The sequence below is a fragment of the Antechinus flavipes genome, chromosome 4 (assembly GCF_016432865.1).
Source record: "Antechinus flavipes isolate AdamAnt ecotype Samford, QLD, Australia chromosome 4, AdamAnt_v2, whole genome shotgun sequence".
NCBI lineage: Eukaryota > Metazoa > Chordata > Mammalia > Dasyuromorphia > Dasyuridae > Antechinus > Antechinus flavipes.
The window spans coordinates 380,246,181-380,256,859 of NC_067401.1; the positions used below are offsets into that span (position 1 = coordinate 380,246,181).

Here is a 10,679-nt window from a genome sequence, read left to right on the forward strand (position 1 = left end):
CTTTACTGATGGCCACAAGTGGCAGTGCTATTCTATCATCTTCTGCTTCAGTAAAGCCCTCAGTTGGAGGAGGCTCTTGATTCCTATGATGCTCTAGCTTCTAGTTGAGGATGAGATGGAAGGTTTTTTTGAAGGTTTTTCACCTACCTATCAGAACTATCAAAATTTGCATCTGTCCACACCTCTCCCCAATCCTCACCCCATTCAATACAAACACAGCTGTTTCATTTTGATAACTTGTATTGGAACAACTTAACTAACCTCTGAACTAACCAGTGAACATTATGGTTCCTGAGGATAGAAACTTTTTTTTTTAATTTATGGTATATCACCTTATACATATCTAGTATAGTGTCGGGTACACAGTAGGTGCTTACCAAATGCTGTCTAATGATGAACTACTTAGGAAGGGACTTACTAATCAATAGGCTTGGAAGCAGATTTTGACATGGGTTTTTCAGTTCTAAATTCGTACCTGTGTAGAAAGGCTGAGGGATCAATTTCACTTAAGTGGAATACTTGGGATACATGGGGCATTGCTGAAGTTAATTTTTCTGGGCTCTCTCCTCCAGTCATAGTATTTTGAAGCTTCTTTAGAAAACTTTTTTAGAAAGTATGTTTTATAATCAAAGTTCAGTGCCAGAAAACTTAAGCAGATTAGCAAAGAAAACAGGACACAAAGCACAAGGGTTTTTTTGTTTGTTTGTTTTTATGTTCCCGGTAAATATGCTATAAGCTTTGGTTAGTTCCCAGTGAAAATTTCTGACCACTTTTTCCAAGCTGAGTATAATAAAAATATAACATGAGTTACAGATACCTTTTAATGATTTAAGTAAACCTTTCTTTCATTAAGGTGTCTTCTTTAGGAGGAGTAAGAGAATTTAAAATGGTTTCTTCTTTGTGGATTTCATCAGTTATGTATGTGCTGAACAGAGGAAGGGAAAAGGTCTGACTGAATAAAATATGAATGATCAATCATGCCAAAGAATGAAAAGAAAAAGTGAAGACAGGAAAACAAACAAAATCAATTCTATGGGAGATAAAAAGTAATGCTTTAAAAAGTTAATTTAGGTTTGTCTCTGCTTTGTGGTTTAACTAAAAATGTTATTCCAATTCAAGTTAATGTGTGCTTTTAATTTGAACAAGATTAAAGACCATCTAACCAAATGGAGAAATTCTACACTGCCCCAGTGATGACCTATGCATGGGGATTGTAGAGCATACAGTTATATGATTTAAAATGATTTCATCTACTAAAGGATAATATGAAAAGAAATATACTGGAATCGAATGCTCCCAAGTTTTTGGCAGATTATTAATTAAGTATGCCTATAGAGAAGACATGTTTTCATAGTGTCCAATTCTATGACAAGTTCCCCCCCCCCAATACATTCAGTTCAGCTTAAAATATGCTTATGATCCCTGGGCAGATTAATAACTATGAAAAAAATATTTTGAATACTTTGTAAGAGTAAATAATTATTTCATAAGTTCCCAAAACTTAAATTCTAGAAACAGACTTGAATTTAAATCAAGAATGTACCACCAAAACAATCATAAATAAGTTTTGTGATAGTATTTCCTTCTACATGTTTATATAGGTAAATCAGAATGGACTGTAATAATATGGTTTACATTACAGTGCATTGCCTATTTAAGAACCAAAGAGGCAAACAGAAAAAAGTTCAAATTAATTTGCATTGTTTTTCAATATCTTTCCCAACTCAATTTCACTCATTTTTGTCTCCTACAAATCCCAATTTGGCTACTATAACAGTAAAAATGGACTTTTCCATAAACACTTTTTAAACAATAGGCACGATAAAATTTAAAATATGCAAAGTAAAAAAACTATCAAAAGCTTTCTTTATCCATTAACATTCATCATAGACAAATACATATACTTCTGTCCATCTATAATGAACAATGAGAAAGAAAAGGGTTTTTTGAAAAAGAAATTTTTCTTTTGCCATTATGGATCAAAAAATTAAGAGAAAACTTAATAAAATCTCAAAAGATAAAATGAACAAGTACAATTAAAAATACTTAAGCTCTTTAGAATAATCTTTCGTGTAAGTACAGAATATAGAAACATGATAATATTTTAACTCCTTAGGGTTTGAGTTGAAGATAGTTATGTCAAAATTATTAAGATAAGTGGTGTATTTCTATAGGCAGAACCAATCAGAAGACAATATTTCTCAGAAATACTAAAGGAATACTAAAATCTTTGTTTTACCCCAATAATTACTTTCAAAACCTGTTGGCAATCGATATATTTCATTTACATCTTCTTATTTAGTAAGTTACACGTTTGCTTTTTCAAGCATTCTGCATTTTCAAATGACCAAGAAATATGCTATTAATTTGCTAGATCTTACAGGACTTGACTCTGTCAACCATTACAATTAATTTTAACATATCATTTTTAAGTGCAATTAATTAAAGAGAATTTAAAAAAAAGAAACAAATAGCACTGGAAAAATCTGCAGAGTCCTTATAAAGGTCATTCCAAAATAAATCTCTCAGATGGCATGACCATATTGTTCTTACAGCTATCTTAAGAATTAGCTGCCTCCCCACCGCCCAAGTTTTGTAAGGGGCAAACATTGAATTTGTCACCAATATACCAATGGCACAACTGTCAAATTTTCCAAAAGAAAACTTTTCATATCTATTTCACAGGGTGGTTTTGAAATTTAAATTATAAAATATATGTAAAAAGTGGCTTACAATACAGAAATATTATATGAATGTTTGATATTACCATGAATATTACTGGTATTATCATTATTATTCTTGGTTGCTGAACTCATTTGGAAATATGCAATAGGCTTTGTTTTGAACAAGTCCATGATTCTTTGCAGAATTTTAATATTAAATTACAAAGAATTGCCGTTTGTTTTGTCAGAAAACCTAATGCAACTTAAATTAATTCTTGTGCAATGATTACAAAAGAACGCAAAGGGATAAAAATATTTTCCTTTAATAGCATAACACAAATTATGGGTACAACATTGGTGTGGAAATGAGCTATTTATTTCATTGTGCTACCTCTTTTTTTCCCAATTAAATTATTCTTAAAGCTTCAAAATTGTATATTGTTCTTTCTGTTTATACATATTGCTAATGTATATTCAGTTTACTATTATGATAATTTGGGAGTTAAAAAAAAAAGGGCAATATTCATGATCTTGGATGGTACCAATTATTATGGGCAAAACTATGAATCTGCCCTAGGAGTTCCTTAAATTTCTTAGCTACCAAACTGAATTATTCTAGTCATTTATAACTATACTCAAAAGATAACTAGTGGACTCTGTGACCTAGAAATTTCTTATTTACTAAGTTACACCTTATACCTCCAAAAAAGTCAAAGAAAAAGGCAAAGGTCTCACACTTACAAAAATGTTCATTAATATTTCTTTTTTTCTCTAGCAACAAACAACAGGAAATTAAATGGGGACCCACTGGTTGAGGAAGAGTTAAAATAAATGACATATGAATACAACGGAATAGTACTGCCCCGTAAGAAAAGTCAAAGGGGTTTGATTCAGGAAGATACCTTAGACTTCACAATGAAGTGAGCAGATCCCAGGGAACAATTTAGACAATAACAACAAAAAATGACTAATACTTAACAACTTTGACCAATGTGGCCAACTAGAATTCCAGAGGACTATTAAAAGTAGTGGGGTCAAGGTACAGAATGAGATCTACATCCTCAGACAGGGTCAGTGTATGGATTTGTTTTCTTTAAATTCAGTATGGGAAAGGAACTAGCGTTTACGTCACCAAAATGTTGGGGAGAGAAAGGGGAAGGTCACTGAAATATTTGAAGGTCAAAAGGAAACAAAAACAGTTTTGAAGATGTGCTGAAATGATCACATATTTAAAACGGAGCAAAATGTGAGTGATATAGATTTGTAGCTTCATGGACTCCCCTCCTCCCCCCCAAAAAAAAGACTTCTGAGGGAAAATTAGGTGATGGAATGGATAGAGCCCCTTCCCTGAAGTCAGGAGGAGCTGAATTCAAGTTTGGCCTCAGACATTTAACATTTTCTAGTGTGTGAATCTGGGCAAATCACTTAACCCCAATTGCCTTGCTTCTCCCTCCCAACCCCCCCACCCCCACAAAAAAAAGACTTCTGAAGAATCAACTATTCTATTCCAGTTAGAGTTCCACTAGCATGGGGTGGGGCTGGCCACTGATGCTCCAACTCTGATCTCACACACTAAGCTGTACACTCTGGGAAGGCCACTTTCAGCACCCTTCTATAGAACCTACATCAGCACTTTGATTTAAGTTTGGAAGTATTTTTTTTTCTTTCTTTAAAAGTCAAATATTTTGCCTGTGTCTTTTTCCTGATAAAATAAGTTTGAAATGGACCTTAAATACAAAGCAAATTTGCCAAGTCTAGCATTAACATTAATATACTGGAAAAAAGGAAAAAGAAAAAATTCTTAATGGAATTGTAAAAAACAATTCATTTTAAAAGAAATTTTGACTCACCCTTTTTTCCTGTTCTACTGTCGATAAATGATAACAATGATGATCACAAGTGCAATAACTATTAAAAAAAAATTCAGACATTGTGAAATGTTAAAAAAAAATAGCAAGCTTCTTAAAAATGATAGACTTGGGCATTATGAACATGACACACATACACAGTACAAAATTCACAGCAACTACTAGATAATATATTATTCAACCAATTTTCCTCAGTGTATAAATTCCTCTTGGCCTATTGGACATTCTAAATATCAGTAAAAACAGATTTCTAGAAAATTTATAAGGCTACCAGAGAATACTGAAGGGAAATTCGTTCAATTCAATGTTGGGAGTGTGTGTGTATAAATTTCTTTTTTTAAAGGCTAAATGGTTATAAGTACAAAGAATCCTTCAAGATCACTGTGATAAAATAATATTGTATATTTCTGTGTCAAAGATTTGTTTATTTCACTCAAGATGGGTGGTCTCCAAAGTGTAGTGAGTGTATGCAATATGATCCATTCAAGGCACATGAAGAAAATTATTAGAATTCCTTTTCAGAGTTATTATTCTCAAAAAATAAAGAGATTAATGGATTGACATCTGTATCCTCAGGAGATATGTATGTTAAAGCTATGCATATTCCACCACTCAGTGGCATGTGTCTTTTCTTGTTCTTTCACTGTGATGCATATACTTGAGATTATACCCAATCAAGTTGATTTATGAATACATTATCTAGCTTTAAATACTTCACAAAATGGGCAAGTATTTTTAAAAAAAGATTTCTGCACAGAAAGTGTAGATCGAAGATAATAACGTGAGCAAACGTGTAAACAACATAAAAGGGTGACCCTTCTATCTTTGCTAGAAATTTCATTAACCATATGGACAAGCTAAAAACAAATTCAGATTAAAATTATTTGAAATGCTATTTATTATTCTATTGTTATTGTTGCATTTCATCCTAAGTGCATACTTGACCTTTTTCTGGATATTAGTTGATAATAGTATGAAGCCATCACAATTTTTTTAAACTTATTTTTAAAATAGTATTTTAAGCCAGCACTTTTTTTTTCTTCCATTTACCTTTTTATACTTTTCTTGAGTCATATTTGGATATCAAATTTTCTGTTCAGTCTTGGTCTTTTCATCAGAAATGACTTAAAATTTCCTATTTATTGAATGGTCATTTTTTTACCTGAAAAATAATGCTTAGTTTTGCTGAATAGTCAATTCTTGGTTGCTCAGGCTCCTTTGCCTTCTGGAATATCATATTTCAGGCCCTCCAATCCTTTTTTTTTTCCTGGCTGCTTTCAGCATTTTCTCCTTGATTAAATAATTCTGGAATTTAGCTATAATATTCCTTGAACTTTTCATTTTGGGGTTTCGTTCATGGGGTGATTGGTAGAGTCTTTCAATGACTATTTCACCTTCTGGTTCTAAGATTATCAGGATAGTTTTCCTTGATGATTTCTTGAAAGATATTATTCAGGCTCTTTTTTCATCATGGTTTTCAGGTAGATCAATAATTCTTAGATTGTATCTCCTGGATCCATTTTCCAGGTCAATTGTTTTTCCAAAGAGGTTTACATTTTCTTCTATTTTTTCATTTTTTAAATTTTTGATTTATGTCTCACTGAGTCATTTAATTCCATTCGTTCAATTGTAGTTTTTAGTGAATTATTTTTTTCTGTTAGCTATTTTTAACTTCCTTTTGCATTTGGCCAAGTGTACTTTTAAAAGAGTTGTTTTATACAATGAATTTTTTTTTCATTTTGCTAATTCCATTTTTTAAGAAGCTGTTTTATTTTTCTATTTTGCCAAATTTATTTTTCAATAAATTGTTTTCTTCAGAGAATGTGTATGTGTGTGTGTGCGCGTGTATTTTTTCCATTTCACCAAATGTATTTTTAAGAAGTTGTTTTCTTCAGTGTATTCCCCCCCCCCCCCCCATTTTGCCAAATTTATTTTTTAAGAAGCTGTTTGCTTAAGCCAATTTCTGCACTTCCTTTTCCAAGATGTTGGCTTTTCTCCCCATACTTTCATAACTCTCCTATAGAGCTCTCATTTCTTTTCCCATTTTTTTCCTATCTCCCTTTGCCTTCTGTAGTTGTGTTGGAGATTTCATAGCTGGTTTGCTGATCTACTGGCATCCTGAACCAGAAAATAGCCAATGCTGCTATATTTTGGCTAAGAGCCTCCTGCTAGGTACCCTGTGTTGTACTTCCCCCAAGCAAAGCTGCATTCCCCCCAGCCCAATTGAGACAGACCCTTCCTGAAGTTCTTCCAAGATATCTTAAGCAGGAAAATTATTACACTCCAAATATTTATGGGTTCTGTCACTCTAAAATCCGTTCAAAGGCTTGGTCTAATGTTGATGTTGAGAGAAGCCAGGGAGAGCTCTGGCAATATCCTGTCTACTCCCTGCCATCTTGGCCAAGACAACTTTTAAAAGCATAAATCTAAGCTTCTGTCTCCTTAAAACAATATGTATCACAAAAATTCTCCTATGTGGACATGACTGGAAAGAGAACCTTCTATACTGTTTGAAACTTTTCAAAATAAAACACAAACCTTTTCAATTAGTTTGCAAGAATAACTGATATCAAGGAAGATATAAAGTTACCAACTCAAAGTCAATAAAAACCCTTTGAATCATTGGTGGATAAAACCACATAATTCAGTAAGCAAGTCAGTCACTCCCCACTTCTTCCATTTGCACCTCTGTGTCAGAGGCTCTAGGCTGCCTTTTTGTCTTCTCCTATTAGAAGACCATTCAGCCTTCAGCAGCCTTTGGCACTTTCCTCTAATTGCTCAGTTTCACCTCTTTACCCAGGCCTGCCAGAGGCACTCCTTCATTCCACCCCTATCGACTTTCTCCCTATGTCCCTGCCTTCCCCTTGTCAGCTTCCTTTTCCGTAATAGCTTCCCCTACTAGAATGTAACGACTTGAGGCAAAGCAGTCTTTCTTTTTTGCTTCTATTTCCAAGGGCCTGGCCTTGTGCTGACTAGTAACTGGACAACTTGGCAGACTTTTGTGGAGTATCTTTCTCAGCTAAAACCAAAGACTAAAACAAACTGAACTCACTCAGAGCCGTACATTTACATCATTAACACTGCTGTTCTCACAGTCATAAGGGACCCCAGGGCAGAGTGAAAGAACCATTTCTTTTCCACAAAAAACTGATATTCTGAGAGTACAATTGTGACCAGCAAAGCTGCTTAGAAGGTGTATCCAACCATCAAGATGAGGCCCCATGTTCTTTTCAACTTCAGTCTTACCACACACCCCGAGATCCATCTCAAACCAGTGAGGGGTAACCAAGAGAGAGTTTAGTCTGTACTACCCATACTTAATAGGCACCTGCATGTTAGCTACTCTCTCTGTAGCTAGTTACTCTCTGAGAGTTTTCCACTACCTTTGAACATGGGACATATGGCAAGGGAAGGGGAACATATCCAGGAGGACATGAAAAAAACTGAGAGGGAAACACTGCTGCTCCACAGAATAATGACCAATTAGGAACATCTAGGAGGAAACAGGGAGGCACATGGGAAGGGTTTTGGTTAATATAAGCACCCTCTCTCTTCCTTCTGTAGTGGCAGACTCTTCCACTATAAGGACAACTCTCTTCCTGCAGGAATGTAATAAACACCACTCACTCGCTCTGGAGATTTTGTTTTTTTGTGGGGAGAGATCTCAGGCCCTTGACTGCATTCATAACATCACTAAAAATGATGATAATTTTAGAGTTAACACTTTTTTTTTATCATTAATGACTTTTAAAATAAACTATTAAACTATATGATGATCAATTCTGATGGACCTGGCCATCTTCAGCAATGAGATGAACCAAATCAGTTCCAATAGAGCAGTAATGAGCTGAACCAGCTACACCCAGCGAAAGAACTCTGGGAGATGACTAAGAACCACTACACTGAATTCCCAATCCCTATATTTTTGCCTGCCTGCATTTTGGATCTCCTTCACAGACTAATTGTACAATATTTCAGAATCCGATTCTTTTTGTACAGCAAAATAACAGTTTGGTCATGTATACTTATTGTCTATCTAATTTATACTTTAACATATTTAACATCTACGGGTCATCCTGCCATCTAGGGGAGGGGGTAGGAGGAAGGAGGAGAAAAATTGGAATAAAAGGTTTGGCAATTTCAGTGCTGTAAAATTACCCATATATTTAACTTGTAAATAAAAAGCTATTTAAAAAAATAAAAACAAATAAACTATTAAAATGTTATTTCATTTTAAAATGTCATTGTCAATTTCAACTTTGTGTGTGGCTTACATTAACAAAACAATACATATACTTAAATATAAATAAATATACATATGTTGGGGAATGCAATAATCACTTTTCACTGATATGTAAAAGTAATCAAAAATGTTTGGGAGACCAAATGACAATTGTGAACAGTAAAAATGAAACCTGTAATTATGCTTTTTCAGATTAAACCATGCAGGCTTCCCTTTAAAACAATTAAGATTGTGTATGACTTACCTACGATAATAACTATCAGGATAATGATGCCAGGATCTAAAAAAAATTAAGATAATTCAGCATGAAATACTATGTACTTTTCATCTCTATTTGAGCTAGAACACTAAAAATGGTTAACCAATCTATTACTTGTTTTTAAAACTACTCTTCAAGTCCCTAGAATCACTGAACTCACTGAACCTTTAATTTACTTTCAAGCTTATGGCAAAGAATGTGATATAGAAAACAGAACAATCTAGTTTTATATTTTTCTGTGCATTACTAACAGTAGATGCTTAGTAAATGTTGAATCAATTATATTAAAGTAGAAGAAAAATAAATTAATGTTTTGCTATACTATTGCAGCATCCATTTCTATGATTTCTATATTATCTGGTTTGGATTTGGTTTTCATATTAACAAACAATGTTTCCTAATTACAATTAGGTTTAGGAACTTCAGAGTATATGTCCATGAATATATTTAGTGGAGTTCAATTAAAGACAATGTTTATGTGACAGGTAGAACAATTCTAAAAATGCTCACAACATGCCAAAGCATATGCACTGAAATCACACCTGGAAATATTAACATGCACCTATGAAAATTTAAGAAGAAACTTTTATATACAATTCAACTTATAAATACATGCCTCAGGCTACCATGTACCATTACTAAGGCTCAAATTTTACAGTTAGTTCCCCAAAAAGACCAGAATCACAACTAAATCTTCTATCTTTCTCCTTCACTAACTAAAGATGAGGAAATGACCTTTATATGAAGAATTATTAGGACTTTGACCTAAATTTGGAATGAAGCCAAAGAATGTGACAAAAGAAAAAATAAGTACCTGAAAAACCAGAGTGCCATTAATCACTTAACTTTGTGAACTTTCATATTGTTACTTCTTGCCCACTATTTCTAAAATATGAAGAAAACTCTGTGTTGTCTCACATTAAGTGAGGGATGAGTTAAGTGCTAGAGCTAAATGGGGAAAAAAGTATTGCTTAAGATTAAGAGCACCTAAAGATCCAGATATGTACCTCATTCATTAAAGTAATTTATTTTAACCTAAGGCCTATGATCTTTTAAAAAAAAAAAAAGTATATTTTGTCAACTGTATTTCAATAACTAGTTTACTTTGTAACTATATTTTATTTAAACTAAAAAGTTTTTTTCTAAAGAACAGTTCATAGACTTCACTTGAGTACCACAGTAAGTCAATAAATGTTTCATTGAACACCTATTATGTGTCAGACACTGTATATCCATCCACAAGTAACCATAGCATAAAAAAAAGTTTAAGAACTCTTGAATCAGAGGCAACAGTTTACCAAAGAATAATCAACAGAAGCCGCTACATAGAAACAAAAACAGAGGAAGAATGAAAGTATATCCCAGCCTTTAACATGTTCCTCCTATTCATTAGAGCATATTCTGGGCCACAGCAAAAAACTCCTCCTGTCTGCATTATTAATGTTAAATGAAGAGTTACTACACCGAGTCCTTGTGATTCTTTCTTGGGAGGAACTGAAGACTCTGGAAGAAACAAAAAGAAAAGTAGATTGTCAAAAACTGAAATGAGTACAGTGATTCTTAGCAGTATTATTTTATCTTTTATCTGTTAAGGAAAACGCTTGCAATTCGTTTTCCCTTATAAATTTTTATGAGCTATAAAAATT

General features: G+C 33.4%; 1 protein-coding gene across 13 annotated transcripts in view; it reads right to left on the minus strand.

Moving 5' to 3' along the window:
- Window positions 1–10,679, minus strand: part of LOC127562617 (membrane cofactor protein-like) — a 56,905-nt gene that overhangs the window by 4,353 nt on the left and 41,873 nt on the right. For 7 of the 13 annotated variants that reach the window (XM_051998487.1, XM_051998483.1, XM_051998484.1 and 4 more), the window contains one exon: window positions 9,599–10,536. In XM_051998487.1, the coding sequence (XP_051854447.1) occupies window positions 10,355–10,536 (182 nt within the window). In that variant the 3' untranslated portion in view covers window positions 9,599–10,354. Of the gene's footprint in view, window positions 1–817; window positions 926–4,513; window positions 9,055–9,598; window positions 10,537–10,679 lie in introns of those variants that run through there. The other 6 variants (XR_007953734.1, XR_007953733.1, XR_007953731.1 and 3 more) reach the window with 5 other exon arrangements.